This window comes from Emydura macquarii, unplaced genomic scaffold, assembly GCF_026122565.2.
Source record: "Emydura macquarii macquarii isolate MOO-44397 ecotype Brisbane River unplaced genomic scaffold, CSIRO-AGI_Emac_v2 contig_499, whole genome shotgun sequence".
NCBI lineage: Eukaryota > Metazoa > Chordata > Testudines > Chelidae > Emydura > Emydura macquarii.
This window is the reverse complement of record NW_027130636.1, coordinates 1,182,883-1,207,971: the sequence shown is the minus strand read 5'-3', so window position 1 is coordinate 1,207,971 and position 25,089 is coordinate 1,182,883. Positions and strand designations below refer to the sequence as shown.

General features: G+C 45.2%; 1 protein-coding gene across 10 annotated transcripts in view; it reads right to left on the bottom strand.

The window, feature by feature from the left end:
• EPHB1 (EPH receptor B1) overlaps positions 1 to 25,089 on the bottom strand; it is a 351,973-nt gene that overhangs the window by 271,524 nt on the left and 55,360 nt on the right. For 5 of the 10 annotated variants that reach the window (XR_010918132.1, XR_010918134.1, XM_067538719.1 and 2 more), the window contains exon 1: positions 11,913 to 12,163. The exons of 1 other annotated variant lie outside the window; for it this stretch is intronic. Coding sequence is in view for 7 of the 9 variants with exons in the window: in XM_067538719.1 (XP_067394820.1) it covers positions 11,913 to 11,985 (73 nt within the window). In the remaining 2 variants the exon portion in view is untranslated. Of the gene's footprint in view, positions 1 to 11,912; positions 12,164 to 25,089 lie in introns of those variants that run through there. 4 more of the 10 variants (XM_067538725.1, XM_067538722.1, XM_067538723.1 and 1 more) reach the window with 3 other exon arrangements.

Below are 25,089 nucleotides of genomic sequence, written 5' to 3'. Positions count from 1 at the left end.
AAAGTGCTCAGATGTTATTCATCATGACCCCGCACTGCAGTGCCCAGGGACACCAGTGGAGAACAAAGAGCCCCTGTGTTGTGTCCTCAGACTCTGCCCCAAGCTGCTTACAGGCTAAGTAGACCATGCAGACAAAGGTGTGTGTGGGGGAGGAGGGGAGCAGTGGGGTCAGAGATTGAGAAGATGAATGACTTACTTAAAGCAACACAGCAGAGCTGGGATTACAACTGTCTCCAGACCAGCCCAGGCCAGATCCACTCCGACACTCCACACGCACCACTTACATGGAACACAACTAAGAAACGCAGTTACTGGGTGCGTATCTGAATTGCATTGATCCATGCCACATTAGCACAGGGTGAGATATCACTGGAGCCTCCCACCAGGCCTAACACTGTATCGAGGCCTTGGGCTGGTCCGAGGCAGGGCTGGATTTCACCCCATAAGGACAGTTTTGCATGATGAATGGAGCTTGCTGCATGCTCTAACCTGGGGTCAGGGAGCAGGGTGGGGAGAATGCCTTGGTCTGGATGGAGAAGTGAGCGATCCCAGGGAAGATGCATGCTTTGGTTGGCTGCTTTTCTCACCTTCCCTGGATCAATCTGTTTCCCCTTCTGTTCAATTCTCATCTCTCCCGGTAACAGTCCCCAGTGGCATCCAGAATTTAACATTCTGGTTTTGGCTTCCTCGTGGGCTGGGTTGTAACCATGAAAACCAGCTGGAGCAAGGGGCTCTGCATAGCTGCCCTGATGCAGGCTGGACCCTGCTTCCCCTTGCACCAGAGGGGAGGAATCTGTGCTACCCTTTGGCTGCAGCGTACTGCCTTCCTCTACAGTGCACAGGCTGGCACACATCCTGCCTCTGCTCACCCACTCCCTGCCCACCTTCTCAGGGGCAGGTAAAGCTGTAGCTTCCCCTCCTGCACAGTCTCTGGTCATGCAGGTAGCCCATCCAGGGGTGTCAGGGAGCTCCTTCCATCCCTTCACCTCCCTGCACGTGCATGCAGCAGGGCTCAAAATCCAGCCCCTTGTACATGACTCTGCCAACAGAACATGTGCTCCCAAAGTTGATTTAGGGCAAGACAACACAGCCCCGGGATGACAAAAGGAATCACTATCCTGCAACACGAGACAAATGTAAACTCTGGCTGCTGATCACAATCAGCCTTCCTCTGAAAGAAAACACCCCAGCCAATGAAACCGTGTCGACAAACACCCAGACAGCTTTGCCCTGATCCAAGTGACTTCCAATGACTCTAAAAAGGAACCATTTTGGAGCTTCATTCTGTTAAAAATCAATAGTGGACGATGAGTCTGACAACTCCCCTCTTGCTAAGCTGCAGCATTGTCTCTTCTGGCTATAAATAAATGTCCCAGAGGCTACAAAGGACACCCTGTCTGCCCCACTTCCACCTTCAGAGATGTCTGGGAAGGTGCTGAATGCAGGGTCCTACGGACAGCAGCCTCATTCTCTGCACATCCCTGATTCACCCCCACGGCAGCTCCATCCTATGCACTAAACAAGGCAGGGGTCCCATGGAAAAAACACAGGATCATGGAATTTAAGACTGTATCATCTACACACAAGGGGGGTGAATTAAGGTTGTACAGGCAACCTTAGTTCTAGGATTTTCTAACTTTGGAGTGTTCGACTTTGCAACCTTAATAACCTAGTTTATGTAAGGCATTGGCTTACTGTGTGATTTCTTACATAGTTCTGCAATGAGGAGGCTGATTTGCTGAGTGCTTCGTGTGTTTACCTATTTATATATCTACACAAAGAGAGAGAGAGAGATTCTGTACCCAGAGACTCATTGTTCTCCTCCCCAAAATTACCTGATGTATTTTTCATACACAGCAGAGTTTGAATCCCTGCTGGAGGTGAAAAATTCAGCCAGTCACCCTTCATATATCATAGACAGCACCGCTCAGGTGGTCAGGAGCATCATCACACGCATAAACTATTTTACATGTTGATTTCATATTTTGAGGATGTTACAAATCTAAACACATACAAATAATGTCATTCTTTTCTTAGAGCAATCCTTAGTTGGTTGGCACTAATTAGCATAACTAACATGAATACTTCCACTGATTTTAGTGGGATTCCTCATGTCAGTTAGGGCTTGCCAAGAATCATAAGGGTATCTCCGTCTACCCCAGAGTAATTTATATATTATAAAGGAGGAAGGGAAAATGGAGGGAGGCTAAATAAAAAAAAAAGACAATAAATGGCATCAACAAAATACATGATGGCCAGGGGTGCTACTCTGTTGTTGGCACAAGTTTGGGATGACCTGTCTGTTTGTGGAGCTGCCACACGTGACTCATATGGTCAACCAAAATGAGCGTTCATAAAATATTTATAGCCCATTGTCACGCTGGCTACATTGGGGGCGGGGCATTTATTATGTTATTTAACATCAATACGTCAGAATCAGAATAATTCATGTGAGATATGCCATGTCAGATACTGTTAGAAAGGCTATAATGTGCTAAGTAAGATGATAATGTTTATGTTCATGTGTTATATGTGTAATGGAAATTATGGATATGTTTGATATATCTGTATTTCAAATTGTGCTGTGTCTGGACGACACCCCAGACAAGATGGCTGCAGCAATAGCCTGTTTAATGGCCCCTTAAGAGATTCACAGGTACAAGGGACCCAGGGGGAGAAGCCAGGGATATACCTGATGAGACACCAGGACTTAATCATGTGACTCTGGACTCCATTTTATTCCTGTAAAATTCCACAAGCAGTATGGCCTAAGCCAAAGGACATAAAAGGCAGCTGCACAACATCAATTTTGTCTTTAGTCTGTCTTTAGTCTCCAGCCTACCTCTGGATCAACTCACCTACAACTGAACTGAACTTAAGCTATGAAACAAAGGACTGAGACCCATCCAGGTACTGGATGTATACCAGAGGAACTATACAAGCCTGCAAACTCCACAATTCTACTAGAAACCTGATATATATGGACTTTCAAATCAATTGTATGTATCTGATTGGTTTAATCCTTTAACATTTCTCTTATAGTTCGTTTCTTTCTTTTTATAATAAACCTTTAGTTTTAGTTACTAAAGGATTGGCTGGCAGCGTTGTATTTTGGGTAAGATCTAAACTTATATTGATCTGATACTGTGGCTGACCCTTTGGGGTCAGGAGAAACCTTTTTGGTAAAGAGCATAGAGTTTTAAATAACTGATCTCTTTACTGAATCTACTGGCTGATTGGGACCCGGAGACTGAAATGCAGTAAAGGGGGCTGTGTATATTTTATTTTGGCTTCTTGATACCCAGTGTGGGGAATCAGAAGCACTGTTTGTGGCTGGTTGGGAAGTCTGACGTCAGTGTCACCCACCATTACTGGGAGAATCTGCTCTCCTTTTACAGCCTGCTCTGACCTTGGCATTTTCAGGTGGCTACCCTAGGCACGGACAGGTCAACACCCATGTCTATGAGCTATATACTGTTCCCTGACATGATCACATATTAGTGTTCTCTATACACATATGCCAGAGTTGGGTTTCGTAGTGGGAAATTACGATCTGGAGAGTTAAAAGAAAAGTGTGTTAAAAAATCAAGGCTGAGATCATCATCTTTGCCCTATGGAGATCACTTAGATAACCCAATGGGCAATAGTTTTTTCCTAAGAACTACCCCCTTGCCCTAAGTGTGTGACAGCTTCAGTGTGAAAGTGTGCAGTAAGCTTGTTAAAGAGACATCCACACATCAGCTCACAGGTTCTGTGGCTGAGACTTAGCATCTCCTGCAATAAACCTAATATATAGGCAAGAAAACGCCTCAAATTTCAGCCCACGGTATTTCCTCATTGTCATTCGGTTGAGCTGGGTGACTTTGTGATGGATATGCCAATTCTGTGCAATATCTTTGGGAACGTATTGTTTATGTATCACTGTTGTAGCCTACAGGTATTTGCTAGGTAAGATATAGATATGGATTAAGGCCGTAATGTAAAAGCCTATAGCCTCAGGCCTGTAAGATATTTAGCTTAGCCAAACAAGTCCTCAGGCCCAAAGAAAGATTTGACATAAGCAATTAACCAGTAAGTGACCTTTATCACAAGACATTATAAGATAAAATGCAGAATGAGGGAATTACGTTGAAACTGTTGATACTTAGCAAATATATGTACCAGTTAAAGCCAGTTAAACTATTCTGGGGATTTTGCAGACATAGGATATCAGCTAACCACAAGTCGTCATGGTGACTGAGTAATGTAAATGTTAATGACTATAAGGGGAACTAATGAGTTAGCCTATGAAAAAAGGGGCACCCCAAAGTAGTAGGACGAGGAAATACAAATAAGCACAAGCGGCTGAAACCTCTTCTGAAGATTCACTAGGCATAGTGGCATCAGCATAACACATTATAAAAGCTGTATACTGGCCTGTGCGCCTTGGGAGATGCCAGGATGCTGGCCGCTGGTGATGATGAGGCTGAAGATGAAGATGATGACTAGCCCGTCAGGTCCTTTTGGAATGGACCATGTGACTATATGGACGCTCAGACACACATCCTGTATTATCTCTAGCTACCTTGCTGGGTTGGAGTGTTGTCACTTTGCTAACCGTGTTAATAAAACTATTACAAATACAGAAAGGTCTTCCTAAGTGTGAGTCTTGCAACCACGCACGGCGGGGTTCCCAGCTGAACAGTAATTTTAAGAATACTGGACCTTATCTTGGGACAAGAACCTACCAAAGGTCAGCGTTAATTGGGAATTCTTAAGTGATCAGTATAATTAATACACCACCAACAGATCAGGCAACACTATGGGCCAGAAACTGTAAGCAATTCCATGGGGGAGGGTAACCACCGCCCTCCAGAAACTAAGAACAGTGGGGGTGATTAGGCAAATTCACTGAAGTTGTAACACCTCCTGGATGGCACCATCACTTAGAGAGGCTCACCTTTGCTGGTTCAGACAAGACAGGACTTTGGGATAAGTGGCCTGAGTTTAAACTGATTCAGGGCCTTCTTTCTGATGCAGCAAATGGGCAGGCCCTTCTTCCGAGAGGGCCCCACTCCTTCCGGGGAAGGGTTGGAAGCACTTTGGCATATCGAGGCCCCGTAAGACTGATGGGTGATCTCTGATAAGCTTCAAGCGTGTGTGTGGATTCTTTTGTTGTTTGAATATGCTTTATCTGTAATGCTTTCACTCAAGAATCAATGTACTTGCTGAGAAAGAGCTGTGCAGTGACTTATAACTGCCGGCAATTGTACTGGGCATAGCCTACGAAAATTAAGCTAAGTGCAGAAAGCTTGGCTTGCTGAGAGTAACAGTGTAGGCAGGGAATGGTGCAGCCTGGAAATACTCTGGTCCGGAGGGAGAGAGACATGAGTCTCTGCCCAAGAGAGGTGACGGCTCCGCAGGGAATCTAGAGCGGGTGCCCTTGCTGGTCCACAGAGGGGGAGTACAGGGGCAGTTGCCCTGAACTGTGACATACTTACCCCGCCCCACGCTCAGGGAATAGACATTAAGTTCAGCCCCATAATCCTGTAGATCCCGGAGAGCCATACAGATCCTGGCATCCCAACATGGTGGGGCAGACTTCCCAACTCAGCCCACCCATGGCAGCCAGCTGCTGAGGGTGCCCTCCCAGTGACTGCCCTCCAAATCTCCCTGGAGAGCTTCAGGAAAAGGCTGCTTGCCCTCAGCAGTAACTTCCAGGCAGGCTCCTGGATCAGAAATCTGCCCGATCCAAAGGGTGGAAGCCAACAAAAGCCCCTACCAGTTGCCATGAACCCAGTGTCTTGCCAATATTGTGCTGTTTGTTAAGCTTGAGTTGATGAGAGCTCTGAGGCCTAAGAGACCAGAGCATACGCAGTCTGGCCTAGCAGTTACAGCTGGGCTGGGGTCACCAAGACACGGAACATCATGAGGCCGCAGTCAGCACACAGGGGGCAGAGCAATTGCTGGAGCCAGGGTCAGAGACAAGAGGCCAGCGGTAGTTACCAGGCTGCAATCAGGAGGTAAGAGCCAGACTGGAGTCAGAGACACAAGACCAGCCAGCAAAGAGATATTTGAAACCACAGCAGGCCAGAAGTTTGCATGGCTGCCCAGGCAACATCCTGGGCCACGGCCAGGGTTAGACATTGAGCATGGGGCAAGCAGAGGGCCACAGAGTGCTGTCAGTCTGGACCCGTTGGGTGACACATGCTGCCGTGCCCATTCTCCAGCATGATCCTTGGAGGTAACATTCTGGTGTCAATGTAGGAATGGCAGCTGCCTGCAGACCTGTGTTTTAATCCCATGGAGTCGTCCAGCGGCTGTGAAGAAATACATCCACCCTTCTCCAATCCTCTGGTTAGACAGTGTGCTCTAGGAGGTAAGGAGCTCTGCTATGCAAAGCCAGCTGGCTGTATTGTTAGGACCCCAGCAGCACTGCTTGCTTTAACAATCTATTTCAGCGGAGAACACGTGTATTGTTGGTACATTGATTTGGTATTTTTGCCTTATTACATTTGTTTTTCAGTGCACAACAGGTTGTATGTGCTCTATCAGCCTTCTTTTCAATTCCTATAGCGCTCGTATCTATTTCTCTTTGGGGTTTACACTAAAACAGTTGGACTCTGTTCTTCCTTGACTGAGACGTCAGAAGATGAATCATCCGACAGGCCAGTGAAACTGACAGCACGGTCCCCTTAATGCACATGGACATTATCTTATTGTATGATGCGAGTTTATGGGCACAAGATGTGTCTTCAGTCTCTGTAATCTGTAGCCCTGATTTTGATAGAGTACAGTGGCAGTTAAGAGCCAGCACGTTATTTTCCATGGAAGTCTATCTATTCCCAGAAAACACAGCATCTGAGTGATCGCCCCATGGATCACAACGTAAGTCTATTCAGTATCTACGGTAAAGCGGGATTTCATGGTCAAAGCAGCAGACCACAGTAAGATGTGCAGCAGCTCCCAGGACAGCACAATAAAAATCATGCTGTGCAATACAGAAGAAAGCCACATCCACGGTCATCCGAACAGGACACGCAGCAGCGGCCCTTAACCTAACCAGCCAGCAGAAATCACTGGGGTTGCCCAACAGACAGCCCTGAGTGCCAAGACATGCATCCAGAAATCTGGCACTGACGTTAGGGGAGAGTGGATCTACCGTCGCTCTACAGACACTACATCAGCGTTTCTCCAATGTGGCCACCTTGCAGCCACAGCCTCCAGGGCGGTGATTAGGGCAGGGGGCAAAGCAGCAGTGCCTCCCCCAGAGCCACCAGCAGGGATTGGGCCCTGTCCCCCTCTGGGGATACAAATGCTGGAGGAACAGGCAACCTTCCCGGGGGGGTTGGCCTTTAGCTCTAGGTAGCAGGCTGCAGGCTGAAGCCTCGGGACTGGGGCCTCTGGCCCCAGGCTCACCCTGCCCCATCGCCTCTGGCCCCCGCTGCCTCCTCCAGCCCTGGGCTTCAGCCATGCAGTGACAACCTCTAGCCCACCGGGCTCCAGTCCCTGGCTCATCACCCCTCCCCCATCACCCCAGCCCCCACTGCCTTCTGCAGCCCCAGGGTTCAATTGCACCGCAACAGGCTCCATCCCATGGCTGCAGGGCTGAGGCCCCAGGATCCGGTCGCCTCCCCGAGCCTGGTCCCCCTTCGCCCTGGCCCCCTCTGCCTCCCTTCCCACCTCCCCAACTAGGGCTTAATTGTCCCCCAGCTTGCCAGGGCTGAGTAAGTCTGCTGTGAAAAGTTATATTTGTATGTTTGTTAATATCACTTTTCACAGCAGACTTAGTAGCTGGCTGGGAGGCTGTGAAAAATGATAGTAACATACAAGTATCACTTTTCACAGCAGCAGCCTTACTAGCTAGCAAGTCATTAAAAAAAAAAGCAACCAAAAAAGCAAAAGAAACAACAAAAAAGACAAGAACATGCAAAGCCTCTTATTTGTGTTTCTATTCTGTTTAGGCCCAGTAAAGAATAGACACGACTATACATTATTATTATTATTGAGACTGCAAAAACAAATCAAACCTCCATAAATAAATTACAATGACTTGGACATGTATATATACATATTTATTTGTTTTTCCTAAAATTAATGAAGTATTTTAGGAAAAATTGTCAGAGTGGCCACCAGCAAAAGTTAGTGGATGCACTTTGAGGCCATCCAAAAATTCATTGTGAGAATCCCTGCACTACACTACCGTGACACTACAGACTAAGGGACCCACCCTGAGGAAATTGGGCCACAAATTTCCATAGAAGTCAGATTTGTCTCTAATGTCTTGCATATTAATTACAACATCCCAAAAGAAAGGAAGCAGAGAGCTTGCCAGCTCCGTTCTGATACTTTAGTAAACACAAAAATTCCTTCACAAAGGCTACAGAAATGAAATCTCATTCACCAAGGCAGAAAGCCCCTTGCTATGGAACAAGTAGGGATACAGAAGACAAGGGAAACATTAAAAGAGTTGATTAGCAGGGAGGCACCATGGTCTGGTTTGATAAGGTATCCTTCATGACTATACTTTCTCCATGGCATGTAACAGCAGACACTCTACTGCCAGGAACTCACAGTCCTGTCACTGGAATATTGTACCAGCCTCAGAGCTCTGTTTTTTTTAACAATAACATTCAAATCAATATCATAGTCCTTTTCCAGTCACATCCCAATCAACTGTGCAATCATTCCACAATACACCCTCCGCTTACAACACGCGTCTCAGCAATTATCATGTCTGTTATGCCATTGCTTAGAATTGCTTTCTCTGTGGGTACTGAGGAATTAGACTGGTAAGCAGAGCTGTTTGCCCAGGGGTTATCTCCTAAACTCCAGAGAACTTCCAGAGTAAACGCAAGGAGCAGTCAAAGAGGCAGACGGAGAACAATAACCACCACAGACCACAGACACAAATAGATCACCCAGGAGAGAGATTCCACGACTTATTGATTCACTTTTCTGATCATTACACATTATTACACACATAACAAGGCTTGGGGCAGTTTTACCAAGGGTTAGATACCCACATGTAGACTATGTGGGGGGGAGGGGGGGGAAGAATAGACTGGAGGGGTGTGGGAATAAGTAAATGGTTTTACTGCCTGGAGAGTGGGTTGCTTTCATATTCTGCTGAATAAGTTGTATTTTTTTTAACCCTTGGCAGTCAGCTTCTGGCAGTCAAGACTGCCTTTCCCAGGGCTTTCCTGAGGCTTACTGGCGACATTCATTAGCTCATTGCATTTCAAAATGCAATTTTAGGAACAGATATATCTACAGCTATGTGCCTTCAAATGATACAGACCATCATTGTCAGGGGTTATTTTATACAAAGGAGGAAAAGGAGAGGAGCATACAAGAAAAGAATAACGGGAGTCAGAAGGGAAATGCCAGAATATTTAGCAAATTACAGAATGATTTCTCACATTTTACCCTAAACAAGTATCAAAGATTGATTTTTATCAAAACTTGTTCTGATCCAGAAAATAATTTTTCTTCCTATGGCTGAAACAAAAATAATGGAATTCTCGCAAAATAAATAGGACACATATCATCTTGAGGGGTGTCATGTTACTGATGCACCTTTCCCCACCGCAGCACACACTGAATTCGAAAGAGCAATCCAGAAGGTGGAAGCCTGGAGACAAACAAATTAAACAGTTTCTGGGCTGCCAAATAAATAAAAATCTGCTTTGCTTTCCTCAAAAAGCAGAATCTGGGGGGCAAAACACTTGGTTGTGTGAGTGCTTGGGATCAGTTTTGTTAACGGCAATATGAATAACTAGAGATTAATTTTTTAAAATTTTTTTTTACTTTTTAATCATTACAAATCATTACCAATTAATATTTATGCAACCTTCCAATTTCAAGGAGGAAGAATTCAGCAGCTTTCAACCAGCTCCCCCTCTGCTTTCTGAAGGCAACATATGCCTCGCTGGCATCTAACAAATTTTAATAAAGAACCCCTGCAAAGACCACCAGCTGGGAGAAGAGTGGAATGACAAAAAAAATCACCTTTTGGAAAAAAAAAAATCTTTCTGCACTAATCTTACCCCTGAGCTATAGTCTGCATAAAGCAGAGATTCAAAGGAGGATTCCTGCAGTGGTCAACAAAAAGAAGAGGGATTTTGACTGTTGCTACATCACCTAAAGAAGATATCACAAAAAGCAAGAATAAGAAGACTGTTCTGGTTTAAAAAAGGAGATGACATTTCCAATTTTTTAAAGTTTCTCAAACCCTATAGCACATAAAAACCATCTAAGCAGGTTTTAGATTCTGTTTAGTAAGATTAACCAAAGAATTTCAGATTTATAAATCAGATTTGTTATTCATCTAAGCAACCACTATCGCACTTTCCCCCTTTCACTGATAGATGGCAAACATGACTATTTTAAAATTAGAATAGATGGGCTACTAGAATATTGAAGCCACAATCCTGAGTCAAAATCACTGTTTGTTTGCAAATGACAAAGAGCCCACATTTGATTCCAAGCAGGGATTGTACTCAAAAGTTGTTCATGAATTACTCCCACTTCATTTTGTTTGGTGAAATGAACATTCTCCTTTGTGTCAGTGGGAAAGTTTATTTTTGTTCAGTGAATTCTCTTGAGCCTCCTTGCTTTGCAAAATAAACTCAGACCCGCCAGACAGCAGGAAACAGAAAGCCAGGTTTTGATTTAAGGCATGTTTCATTCATTGGAAAAGGCTGTGGCACTTTTTTTTCCCCCAGAGACCTGGGAAGGAGGAGGAGCAGAGAGGAAGATACAGGGACTTCAGCTCTGAACATACAGCTGATATAGTGAATAGTACAGTTATAGTTAGAATGTTATAAGTAGTACAGTGCAGAGGGCACTATGGAATTATAGCTAGATTAAATGTTAGTACAGAAAGGGACAATAAGAATACAGACAGCTAAAGTGAAATGCAACCCACATTGTCCCTTTACTCTTCCTAGCTCTAAGGATTTTCTTACTAAGACACAGAGCTAGCAAAAAAGTTCTTTAGCTAGGATACGATTTGTAAGGCAGCCTACAGGCTTGATTATCTGTATGTAGACAAAATACGCCTCATTTGCTAGCGAATGTAGACCTTAAAACACAGAAGCTAGTCATCTCCAGTCCACGGGTAAGAAGCAGTATTAGTCTGCAAATTGCCTGGCTGTGATGGCATTTCCCACTGGCTGCCAGGATAATCGGTAGGTAATGCATGCCCTTTTCCCAAAGCACCCAGCACAGTGTCCCCCAAGGGGTAAACCCACAACCCCGGGAATCAGCTAAGCCCAGGCTGCTGCTGCTTGCCTCCAGAGACACGCACAACACACACACATATGCACAAAGAGCGGCGGTTGCCTGCCCTGAAAACCATGGATCTCAGCCAGCTGTTGCCCCCGCTCTGCTCAGCCCAAGGGACCCAGCCGCCGCCGCTGGGAAAGGAGGAAGACGAGAGGGGGCAGAGCCATTGCAACGGCAAATCAAAGAGCAAAGCTCCTGGACGAACCCTGGGCTCCGGGATCTCCCCCATCTTCCCTGCAATCACTGATCGCTGCTCCAAGCTCCCAGTTTGTAGCCTGTAAAACAAGCCCTGCAATGCAGCTCAGCATCTTGCCCTGGCAAAGAAGGGAATGGGGGTTAACTTAGGACAAACCGCTAGCACATCTGCCTTAGGGGGAGTGAGGGGAGGGGGTGTTACAGTCCTTCCCATTCCGAGAGCAAGCTCATGGGAAATCCACCAGGTTGGCTCTCCTCCGGGCAAGGGTGAAGAAAGTATCGCGGATTCCTTGCATGTGGCAGCCCCTTAACCCTGCCAGCCCTTCACCACACCGGCTGCCTTTTGCAAACGGGGAGGGGGAAACAGCATGCATTTTAAAACATCTCACAGAGCAACCCAGGCTCAAAAGTTTCCCCCCTTCGTCCCCCCGCTGTTGTTTGTATTTTACCTTCCACTGCTGCAATTGCAGATGCCAAGCAGAAAACCACTACAAAATCCAATGCCATGGTAGACCCAAACATGTTTCAGAAGAAATAAGGTTTATACCAAAAAAAACCACCCAAAAAAAACCAGTTCCTTGTTTGGCAAGATTGATTTTCTTTCTTGTTATATCTAGATCCTTTAGTATTCCACTTTGGATACCCCAATGCTGTGTGTGTGTATATGTGAGTGTGAATGTGTGTGTGTGGGTATGTGTGAACGTGTGTGTTGTGTGTGCGTGCATGGGTGTGTGTGTGTGTGAGAGAGAGAGAGAGAGTATATATTTTAGTGTCACATTGCAAGCAATAGTAAAGTGTATAGTGAGAACAAAATCAGCCACTGAGGCTGGAGGGAGGGGGAAGGAGAGGGTCCCCCCCCAACCCCCATCGACTCTCTTCCCACCCCCAACACCTCCTGTCCAATCAAGGAATCAAACCTACAAAAATCCCCCATCCAATCAGCACAGAGCACCTCCTTATACTGGTATTGTTAGTTTCAGACAAACTTTTGCAGTGAGGCATGTGGAGAGAATGAGGGGGAGAGCCCCATAAGGAAGTGAAAGAGCTCCCCCGAATGGTCACTTTGCAGTATTGCACCCACATGATACTGTGCTAAATTCAGTCACTCCACACAACCCAGCCCTGCCTTTCGGTAAATAATCCACCTGTTTTTATTTTCAGCAGCGACCGGCTTCTTATTGGCTATTGATTTCGTTATCTTCAAAAATGTTGATGATGTGCTGATGTCAGCTAGCCCTTTCCTATCCTAGAAGCAATCCAGGAGTTGAAGCCAAATAATATGATGTCTAATGGTAAAAGAATAATTTCCCCCTACAGGGCTCTGCCATAATCCTGTCTGCAGCACCCTTTCTAGCATGTCCTGGGTCTCTCCTGGTCACGAACTGCCACTCATGATTGCCCTGAATTGGGTCAATGTGAGAGAGGAGATACGCTATAGGAATGCCAGAGGAAGAAGAAATTAAAATGTGATCAAAACGGAGTCTAAATCCAGATCTCTATAAGTACAAGACTCATGAATTCAATCCTCCCCCCTCCCCAATCATCTGGGCTGTGAGAAGTGGACTATTCTGTCAGAGACCATTTTCGAACAGTGTCTAGAGACGCTGCCCAGTCCCAGAGTCTGGTCCCTGAGCACTGGAGCAAAGCTTTCCAGCACCTGCTGATGCTGCTGACAAAGAGTTCGTTGGCTTGGGATATTTGTTCATCCCCGTAATAACTCTGGGGATGGATCTTTTTCCCTTTCAACAATTTAAATTGCAATTTGGCTGGGCACTGCATCAATCGCTGCCATGGATTGTGATTTCTAAATGAAAGGAAAAGAAGCCCTTGGCATATGCAGTTTTGATTCCATTCTTCCTTTAGCTTTATCAGCCAGTTTGCCTCATTTTTTTCTCAATAATGCTACATCTTCTTGTCCATTTTTCCTAGCATGTCAGATGAACGGTTGGGTTACATCACTAAATCATGATTCTGATGTCAGGACTGAAAGATATAGGGTGAGAGTCACCTCGCTGCAGAGGACCAGCAAAATGCCTATACATCACTTGAGCCTTCCAAATAGGGCTTATGTCATGCCTAGGCTGTGTGCTGCCTCTCTGCCCCAGGCTGAATTTCACCCAAACACAACACAAACTACAAATGCACATAGACATCCCTCTAGTGCCTAGAATCCTGCCTTTCCTCTACTCAGGTGGAATCCACATGTTCTTGGAAGGAATCTTGTTACTTTTGCTGAATTTAAGATATACAAAGCAACAAAGTCACAGAGCTAACCACAGCCCTCTCTGAATATGTCTACACTGCACACTAAGCCCGGGCTCTAGCTCAGGTTTGAACCCACGCCCTCCCTCTTTCCACACACAAATCAGCATGTCTTGGGTTAGCAAGCACTCAGGACGCAGGCTTAGGACCCTGCTAGCAGGTTGGGTCAGAGCCTGAGTCCTGCTGCAGCTTGGGCCCAAGGCCTGTCATTTTGCAATGTGGATGCAACTCAAGCAGCAGACCCAAGTCAGGTCTGCGGAATGCAGTGTGACCATGTTAGCATGGTTGTGAGACCCGGATCAGCTATTGTAAACCCAGGTTTCCGATGCAGGGTGAACACTTAGGCATTGGCTTGGAACACTGAGTCCAGAAGCCCAGGTCCCACTGACCCGAGTCTACAATGCAGTGTAGACACACCCTAAGTGTCAGACCTTTGTGATGATGCCAGTAGGCAAGTACTTTTCTTATTTTTTAACACAGGGAATAAGAAAACTATTATAAGCTTTTTTTCTTAGAAAAAGAAAGAAATTGTTATTGGTCTGTAACATCGGGAATAATATTGCCTGTCTTTGTAACTTCAGAAGGTCCTGATCCTGCAAACAGGTGCTCGCTCACTTAACTTCATTCACAAGAATAGTCCCATTGTAAGGTAAGCATGTGACAGTGTGGATGCAGAATTGGAACCTCCTGTTTCAGAAAGACACTTCAGATTACCCTTCTTTTTCTGTCCCTCCGGGATTATCATTGCCCTCCAATTACAACTAGCACCCGTGTTTGTCATTGGTTGGACCAATATATTTGCACTTCAGAATGCACGTCAACATGTGGCAATCGCGGCCATACTTCAAATGTGCAGACTTGTCCCATCCACCTGAAACGTCTGGTGAAAAGAAATGTCCCCGTGTGCTCCCAGCTAGCCTATTTAGTTAGGGCTTTGTTGGGCCTTGGCCCACATTGGGGGATGATACCCCCAGGCCTCCTAGAAATGCCCAGGGGAGGGTGTGTTCAATGCAAGATGACCCTGGCAGGAGAGTTCTCTTTCCCCTTGGTGTGATGTCACACTGCTGCGTTTGACAAAGCCCAGGCCTGAAGGAGCACAGAGTCCGAATTCTCCATCACTCCACAGGGCAGGGTTAAAAGCAGCTGGTCCAAAGCTAGGACTGACTAAACATGGAGATTGAATTGTGCCTTCCCCACAGGCAAGTCCGGCTCAGCCGAGTGATCCATCAGGGAAAGGTTCAAGCCTGAATATACATAGATGCATGTGTATAGCCATGTGAATTCCCATATGTCCCGAGAGAGGTTAGGTCCTGCTGCTGTGCTCTGTTTGTCATGGTGTCTGCCTGCACTGTATACGACAACGTGGAGTGCCAAGAATGTAGAGAGAGACTTGTTAGTCAATCAGAATAAACAAATAAATAGGACAATGCATGCAGCAGGTATCTGCATGTCTAGTGATGGTAATTATCTGGCCCCTTGATCATAGTAGCTAAGTACCTACCACTCGGAGCCCTGGGAGATGGGTTGGTGCTATCACTGCCGATCTACAGACAGTGAGATGGGTCACACTGACTTACTCAAGACAACCCAAAGCAAAGCAGGGAATTAAACCCAGGCCTGCCACAGCCTCGGCCCTGGCCCTAAGCACTGGGGCATACTTCCTCTCCCCAGTGCTGAGCTCTTCTGTGGAAACACAAGGTGCCCTCATGTCACAGGGCCACCTCGAGGAGTTCTAGCCTTGCACACCTGGGCCATAAAGAAAAGGGACTCCTTCCCCTCCCCGCCATCCTCTCACACGAGTGGTGTGGTCTCTCTGGATGTCCCCAGTCCTCCCACTGTGACGCTCAAACTTGGTGTACATGGTGCTTCATGTTTCATTGGATGCCTGGGAACCCAGGTGTGGGGGATGCTTATTTTCCCATTTAAGCCACCTCAGACCTGGACAGGAGACCTGCCTTTGTCTTTATGCCTGCACTGGGCTGGAGCTGGACAGCTCTGGGAGCTCAGGGCCTGCTTTAGAGGCAGAGACCAAATAGTCCATCCAAACCAGTCCTGCTCAGGTTCTGACAATGGCCTCTACTACTAGGTGCTTCAGGGGGGAACAGATTTGTAACATGATGTGGAGCTCTTCAATTCCGGCCCAGATTGCCACACATCACCATCACCCTCATCTCCCTTACGGTAGCTTCTTTAGGATGATATGGTGGCTCTGGCCCTATTTCTAATGGACCAAGACCCAGATCAACCGAAAAATCAGCCTCCTTGTTAGCAATCACACCAATGGCCAAGGGCACAATGGACACAGAGGCAGAGATGCTTCCTGACCAAGAGAGGTGGCCCCCTCCAACTGAGAGGGGCAGGCCATTGATGGAGCCTTGTGCTTCGTCTTGCGACTTCTCTGCCGGTAGAGAATGTGGGTCTCCAGGACTGCCAAGCTAAAAGCTTTCCTCACCATCACCACTAAGAATAAGAAAATTGACTGACACATACATTCACCTTATAGAATATCCAATTCTTTGAATTTCCAAGGGGGCAAGGCAGCAGGGTTTCAATTCATGTGTTTCTCGAATGTAATTACATCATCTCCATTCCGATTTCTTATTTTTTCTCCTTCTCACTGTTAATTCCGTCTGCATTACCTCTATCACATCTGATCAGTTTAGGTCCAGGGAGCCAGAATTCTGAGCCAGGTCAGTGTAAATGTGGGTCACCACAGGTGTCTCTTCTTACCATGAGTGTCTCAGCCTCCACACTGGATAAAGTTTTTCCCAAGGCTAAGGAAGAAAGAATGGTGCCTGGCCCTAGGCCAGGCCTTCCCCTCAAATGGACTGCTTGCCATGTGTGCCCACAGGCAAAATAACACCCAAACAAACCGTTGCTGTTTCCCATTACTGCTAACAAGTGGAAATCAGTCCTCTCCACGCTCCCAGGCTCAAACTGTGTTTTCAAGGCCAACGTGTCTGACCACTGAGCAGACCATCTGTCTAGCATCAAAGGATTTGGGTTCTCTTGCACAAGGGCATCACCAGTTTTCCTCCCAAACAACGAGCCAGACACACACAAATCAGCATCAAGGTAGCTTGCCAATGAGGGATCAGAGATTTGCATTTGAAATGGGAGCTGCTTTCCCTCATGGCTCAGAATCACAAACCAGCCAGCTTGCTTTGGAGATGGAGTTTGCACCTTCTCAGTAGGCTTGTCCTCAAGAAGCTCTGTAGGACTCATCAGATCCTGGCACAGGAGTAAGAAAGACAATGGCTTATCGATTCCAGCAGGTGACACGCCAGCTCCACTCTTTCATTGTTCTTCTTTCGGAAGCGCTGACGAAGCCGAGCCGTGTTCCTCTACTCTTACTGACATGAAAGAGAGAAAAACCCTCCTCCAGGCCACCAAGAAAAATACAATAATAATTTTAAAAAATCATTAAATTGCATGTTCCAGCATTCCTGCCTCGCTGTGACTTCAGAGAGTGGGAGTGAGCCAGCCCTGTAGATTAGCACACTGAGAGATGGGAGCATTAACCATTTCCAACATCTCACAAATCTGACACTAGCAAAATAAGAAATCTTTGTTTCCCAAATCAGGGATGCAGGAGTGTTGTGAATTTCTAGTTGCTCCCAGCCACGGTTAAATTCACTCAGCAGTCCCAATTTTCATTCATCACAGAGTTTAAGGCCAAAAAGGACCACCAGATGATCTAGTCTGGCCTGTACATCACAGGGCCCAAGCAACATCTGTACATCAAGCCCAACCACTAGAATTACACCAAGTATTACAGCCTGCAGGAGACTAAACTATTCTATGCTTCTGGCAGAGAACAGGAGAGACTTTTAGTGAGATATCCCCAGATGAGCTCCACAAGCTCTTTGGTGGCATGGCCAGTCTTTTTTGTTACATGTCTGAACAGTGCCTAGCACAATGGAGCCCCAGTCCTTGGCTGGGCCTCTACGAACCACTGCAATATTAATCAATAATAAACCAAGAGGAACCTGCTGGTCAGACTGACAGGACCATTGAATAGCTGCAGATGAAAAGCCCTCAGGTCCCCCTCCATATCTTGGCTCTAGCAGAACTTGTGCCCACATAGTAGAGGTGGGAAATGGTTTTCTTGGCTCACGAGAATTTTCGTGCTCTCGCAAAAATGTTCCATCCCAAACCAAGGGACAAACGGTCGAACTCTCTAAATTTTTTGCAAAATGATCAGCTGACCAGTTTTTTGGACCTGAAACATTTCCTTCTGATGATTTCAATGGTTTGTTTCCATTTCATCTTTTTTTTTTTAAACCATAAATTAACTTCGAAACCAAAAGTCACTTCAAACCAAAAAAAGGAAATGTCATTTAGAAAATGTCAAAAAAATTTTTTTTTGAATTGGAAAATGTATTGAAATTGACCCTTCCCTTCCAGCAATTTCAGTCTCGACAAAACAGCATTTTTCCAGTTAAAAATGTTTCACTGGAAAATTTCTGACCCGCTCAAGTCAGGAGTTTGAGCTCCATGACAAGCTGACATCACTCTATAACCTGAGGAAGCGCCCTATTTGGCACTGGAGAGGCGTCATGGGGCAGGGCAGGGCAGGGAAGCTAGCTAGGTTTCTCCAATTTATCCCCACCCAAATACGCAGGGAACAGAGCAGCCGCCATAAGCTATCCTAGCATGCCCTGGCTCTGACTCTGCATGGCACGGGACCTGCAAGAGCTGGGGCTGTCTATGTGCCACCAAGAGCCAACTAGGCCAAGGGACACAGAGGAGACAAGTTCTGTGGAGCAGGGACTGTCTTTATGTTCTGTGTTTGTACAGCACCTAGCACAATGGGGTGCTGGTCCATGACTAGGGCCCTTAGGGGTTACTGCAGTACAAGGAAAAGGATGTCCCCCTTTGCTCTCCTGAGATCTGCCTGGATCCTGAAGTACTTGAGGTTTAGCAGAGCAGATCTCCCTGTTATAAAATGTGAGACAAAGGAGATCTGCTAAGAAAGGCTGATCTTTGTATTCCGGACCCCACTACGCACCTCTCACAAGGCAGGGATCAGTTAATGACACATGGGGATAGACACATCTCAGTTGCAGGTCAGCACGAACAACTTAACTTCCTGACAGACAGGAGCATCATTCAGTGTTTTACTAGACAGCGACTACCTTGGATCCACAACGGCTTTCAAGAAAGCGTGGCCACGCCTCGTTCCCACAGCCACTCCTGCTGCCATGGCCTGCGTATGTTGAAGTGAATCTGCCCCCTGGAGCCTATATTTGCAGCTCTTCATGTTTTTCATTGTCACTGTCCATCAGGCAGACATGCATTATGTTTAGCAGCTCATCAGCATTGGCAGTAGCATTCAAGGTGTCCTCTAGCAACACAGAGCTGGTCTCCCCCTTGGTTTTCTTTAGGTCTTCTGTTTCTCTTGCAGCACTCATCCTCAGGGGTGAATCTGATTTATGACTTTGGTGTCAATGGTCAAATTTGTTACCTTGCCATGTGTTTTTTTCCTTCTTTTTTTTAGTTTCCTGGCGCATGGCTCTTTTAGAACACCATCAGGGTTAATTATTTTTGGCTCAAGAACCTTATTAGACGTAGGTACTAAGGTTTTGTCCTTCAGCCTATGTTTCTGGACTTTGGTGATACTAATAAAGCATTCTGGGATATGTTACTGCTAATTATGGATCCTTTCAATCTGCCTTGGCTTTTCTTAATCAAGATCTTTGTTCTTCATCCTGACTTTTCTGCTAATTCATTTCTCTGGGCATAACAAGGGCTTGACGTGCTGTGCTTGAACTGATAAATGAAAGAGAATTGCTAAAAGGAGACAGTCTTGAATTGTGGGCCGCTATCTCTTATTAACTCATCTGGAAACAAATGGTGATTTACAGTTATTACATTGCTACTTGATGTGTTGTGCAACAGCTCAATTTAAAAAAACCCATAAACATTAGGAGCCATCTACCGACAAGATGCAATCTTTCCAGTTTCATAGTTCTGTACCAAATTTGAACTAATGCAAACAGCAAGTGCAGATGGTTCTTTTGCATTCCTGTGTCTTTTGTTTGTTGCAAGTTTTGCACCTTATCATCAACAGCACCGCCCTGCAGGACTGTGACAGAAAAACCACAATCTAGCCTTTTGTATTTAAATACTGCTAGCTTCTGAAGGCTAGATTAGGAAGGTACAGATTTTTTTTGCCCGCTTCTTTCCATCTGGAACGGCAGGAGGTGCAGGGGGCTCAGGGATTGCTGTGAGCACTGTGGGAAGGTGGGAAGAGCATTGCAGACAGTGTGGTTAAGAATCCAGCCTTTCAGATCTTTTCCCACCTTGAGAGAGCTCTTTCACGCCTAGTTATGGGCGAGGATGGAAATGCACTGGCAGAACTGTGTAGGAGTTCAGGAACAGAATAGCAAGAGGTTTTCCAGGCATGTTAATGAATATAATGGTGATGAGAAAGCTAGTGTGAGATGCTGAGCAAGTTAATCCCTCGCTCTTTTAGCATAAGAGGCACAAATCCATTAACTCCTCTAACTTTTGGGTAGAAGGACAATTCATTCATAGAATTTAAGGCCAGAAGAGACCATTAGATCATCTAATCTGACCTTCTATATTTCACAGGCCATCAAATTTCACCCAGTTACCTCTGTATTGAGCCCAATGATGTGTGTTTGATGAAAACATATCTCCTGCAAAGACAAAGTGATCCTATAAATGCCCAGACAGTGTCACCCCATTGTATCCTCACATCACTTGGCCTAACAAACACACAGACGGTAGATGTGTTTCTGCTCACCATTGGCTCTCCAGTTAGATAGGCCTTGCCCAAGAAATCCTGATGGTCTCAGATCATTCTCAAGTTTCATTCTCTCTTTGCCGCACCAGCCTGGCTAAGCACAGCCAGTAAGGAGTGAGGAGTCTTGCACTGTTGAGTCTCTTGAAGTGCCATACTCTACTGTGGTCATGTAAGACAATTCAAGAGTGTACTGGCAAAGCCATGCAGAAGCAGCTGCACCAAAACGTCCTGCTTCCCTGCCTTTGTAAAATGACTATTCCTATCCCCCACATGAGCGGTGGCCTGTCAGAATGACTGCTCACAGTTTTTAAATCCAGGAGGACTTCATTAGAATTTTTCTTTTTACTGGTGGCTGGAAAACTAGCTCCTGGATGTGATTGTTTTAAAATGTGGTCAGCTGTGAGCTGTGTTTGATAGTGCTCTCATCCCTCAGAGTTAAAACACTGATGGTATTTAGCAAGAGGAAAATCAAACAGTTTAAAGATCAGTGTGAGCACTTCAGTAAGCCGTGGCATGCAAATCAGGGGCTGTGCGACTTATCATCTAAAGTCACTGAAAGTAATGCTTCATAATGAGATTCCGTCGTGTCCTCTTCAGCCTGTAACAGCTGAGCAATCAAATATCAACGGTCCTGCACGCACTATAGAGGTTATGGGAGATAAATCCAGGCTGCAGGGGTACAGACAATGGGGCATGCAGTTCTTCTCCCCATCCACAGGTAGTGAGGGGACAAAAGTGAATGCAGGTGCTAGCAGAACTCAGACCCCTCCCAGCAGCTCCACCCAGCAGGACCCTGATTGGGGATGATAACCGGCCCGGCCCAGCCCATTGACCTGACCATACAATTTGTGCTAGAAGGAAGCACGGGAAGTTCTCTGATCAACTTTGTGAGTGGCTGCTTCACAGGGCCTGATTCTTGTGCAACCCTGACCCAGGCTTAGCCTGGCTCCTAATTCTGGCGCTGACCTCTGGCTGTGACCACTAGATCAGACTGCCCACGTTCTGGTCCTGACAATAAGGCACGGAGGGGGCACCTGAGCCCTGGTAGGGAGCAGCTGCTCTCAGCAGCACACTCCAGTTATGACTATGCAGATATCTGGGCAAAACTTCCTGGGCCAGAAGCCTTTACATCTGCAATCCCCAGCCATGGGGTACAGGAGGGAGCAGACAGTCACAGCAACAAGACTCTATGTTTGGAGCTATGCCTCCTGTATGAGTGGGGGAAGACAGGGGGTGGACCCTGCCTGGAAGGCGCATGTACTCAAGCATTTGTGTAATGCTTTGCTGGCGGACTGGTGGAGTCTTCAAACTTTGTCCTCTTCATGGAAAGGGAATAGCTGGTTCTACTGATATATCACAGCTGGTCAAAAAAAATTGTTCAAAACTTTTTTCCCCTGACAAAAGTTGGACATTTGAGGAAATGAACATTATCACAGGAGATTTTTGCTTTTTCAAAATTTTCTGATTTTTTTTCAACAAAAAGATCCCTAGAAAATGGAGGTGGAGGGTGTTTTTGTTTTGTTTGTTTTTTTAAATGACTTTTTTCCCCTCCAATGTTGGGTTTTTCGGTTTGGGGGCATTCTGCCTAATTTGGTGGCAAAACTGAAAAAATGGAAAAAAAGTGGTTGGGGAAAGGAAAGGGAAGAAAAAATGGTTCTACTACAATACAAATTACTAATAAAGTAAAAATACCAAACACTGAAAAGCCAAAAACAAAGCACTTGACAATGATGAGTTTTTGTTTGAACATTTCAAAATTTTTCACAAAACATTGAGACACTATTTTTTAATTTTTGCAGAGCATACCATATTGTAACTAGCTCCAATAAAGCAAAGCAAAAAATGCAAACACTTTGCCAAGCATATTGTCAGATGCTAAGGAAATTTACTTTCTGAGAATATTTCGGCAATCCAGCTTACTCACTCAGATCTTTACAGAAAACAAATTGTGACATGAATTTCAGTATTTGCTCTACAAGTGGTTCCATCCTTCTCCAACAGGCCACACGAAAAATACCATGTTACTTATCTGATCAGTTGCAAGCTAGCAACACAGCTTGAATTTAGAGTATTCATGAACACTCTGGAGAGCAAAAATATCAATGATTCAGAAATATGAACAGGACCGCTAAAGGCCTGTGACAGAATCTTAGCTGACTCACCACTCTGGTCACTTGGTAAGTGGCCCCACATGGGGCAGATCAGGGAGATAATTGGTCAAGGAGATTGATTACCCAATTAACAAGGTGGTTCAGCTCACTGGCTGAAGACAGCTAAAAGATAGATGGGAAGACAAAGTAGGATAGGCTGGAAGAATGGGCCAGAGCAGCCCAAGATCTCAGAGAGATGGGATCTCTTCCTCTTCCCATTCTGTGCCTAGAAAGACCGTAAGAACCTCAAGCTGTGGAGAATTTGTTCTGTTACATTCACGCTTGGTGATGAACTTGCCATGAGGAGTGTTAGCTGCAAGGAACACAGGGTGAAGGAACCCCACCTTGTGACAAGTGCAAATCAGGGATCACACATTGTGAGGACAGCTGGACACTACTTTTCACATTTTAATTTTTCAACTAAATTTTCTAACAAAAATTCAAATTTTGACAAAAAAAAAAAAACCCTGAATTTTTTAAAGGAAAACTTTTTCATACAATTTTTAGGGGGGTTTTTTGGGTGGGGGGGTTCAAATTGGAATTGGTTGAAATTTCTAATAAACAATCCCATAAAAAAAATCTTGGATTTTGTTTTTATGGTTTTCAACTCTGATTGTGAGGCTCTGTGCACTGCCTCTTTATACCCATAGCAGGAAGCCAGGCCGGAGAGACTGGGGAAGGTTCAAGACAGACGCTCCATACTGAAGCAGGTAGACTGCGTAGTTTTAGGGATAATATTGCTTATTCTTCTTCTACTAACTTTCTTTGTTCAGTGTTAGAAGCAAGTGACTCTTGGTAATTTTGTTGTATTGTCACATGACTTCAGCTATGACCTGTCTAGGGACTAAGATGAAAGGAACATCAAAATGGTTGCTAGAAATAAGGACAGGGTTTTTTCCATCTTCTTTCCCCTCCCTCCCCCCAGTAGGATAGTTGAGATAACAATAGCAAGAATTTGTATTTACAGTAACTTTCATCTATGCAATACAAAATGCTTTGCAAATATCAATACACTAACTATTCTCAACCCTACAGTTTTCAAATCAGATTGTACGGATGCTGGAATGGGTGGGGCTATTAGAAAAATGCAATCACATTGCTGTGTTTAGTCTAAACCACTGTGAATCTATTTATGTCCAAAAAAACTTCACTTTCTATTTAGGAGTTTCCCTGGCATTTGAAGCAATGCTCTGGATAACCAACTGAATCTAGAGGGCAACTCCTTCAACTGTTCTTCAAACCTAGGTCCAGTCTATGCACAAATGGGCACCAGTGTTTGAAGGTGTGTTTTTTTTAAAGCAATTTAGTTAAACCAGTTCAAAGCCCTGTGTGGACACTCTTAAACTGGTTTATATTGATTTAGCTTAATTCAGTTATTAACCACTTTAAGTAACTCCGTATAAGTCACTTTTAAACAATTTAAGAGTGTCCACACACTTTGTGTAAGGACAAAGCCTAAGGTAACTTATTTCTCTCTCACTTGCTGTCCTATTGTATTATCACTCTGAAAAGTGGGAGCAGATGGTAGGACCTTGCAGGTTAGCTTCCTATTGGAGGGGGGAAGAAATCAGTGACATGGAGTTTAGGTATTTTCTTAGCGTGACTTTTATTTTATTTTATTATTTATTTATTTATTTATTTAATTTGCTTTTTGTTTTATTTACATTCTATAAACTAGTCCATGAGCAGAGATGGTGAAACAACCTGAAGACAAGCTCCTTATTCCAAACTCACAGCCTGAATAGCACTGTCCAGTTAGTTCGCAGGGAGCGACTCTGCCCCAAGAATTGACTTTCGTTAGAGAGATTAAGGCAGAAAGCCAACTCCCCTGTTGTTTGCAACAGCTTCCCATCAAAAGAAACTGCATCATAACACTGACAATTCAGCATTTCTCCAAAGACTAAACATTGCTCACTTGTTTAAAAAAAAACCTCACAAAGCTATGTGTAACAGCTCTGCTAGGCAACTCCTTCCAAAACAGTGTGCGGAAAGGCAGCCCATCGCCCTGCTCTCTTTCAAGTTAACATTTCACTGAATGCAAAAGCCTCTAGACTACAGACAATGTCACATCCTGGAAGAGGGGGAAACATGCTGGAAAGACAATTAGCAAAACCAAACAGTGCAGTACAGACAGTGCAAACTACTTCCAGGAATTTATTTCAGCGGTCACATACCAGGTGCAGTTCCTTCTGGTAATGCTTTACAGCAGGTGATTGATACAATTGTTACACAACACAACAGTCAGTACATGGGGCCAGCCAAGATCTGTTGCCAGAATCATCTGTCTTAATTAACAGCTTTGTTTTTGTTCTCTGATGATGCTTTAAGAGATGCCAAATCATTTGTGGAGGATTAAGATCCAGCCACCAGATGAAAGAAATGCTAAGTGTTATCACATGCTGCAGTCTGAATTTTCTCCTTAAAACCCTTAGAAATTGCTTA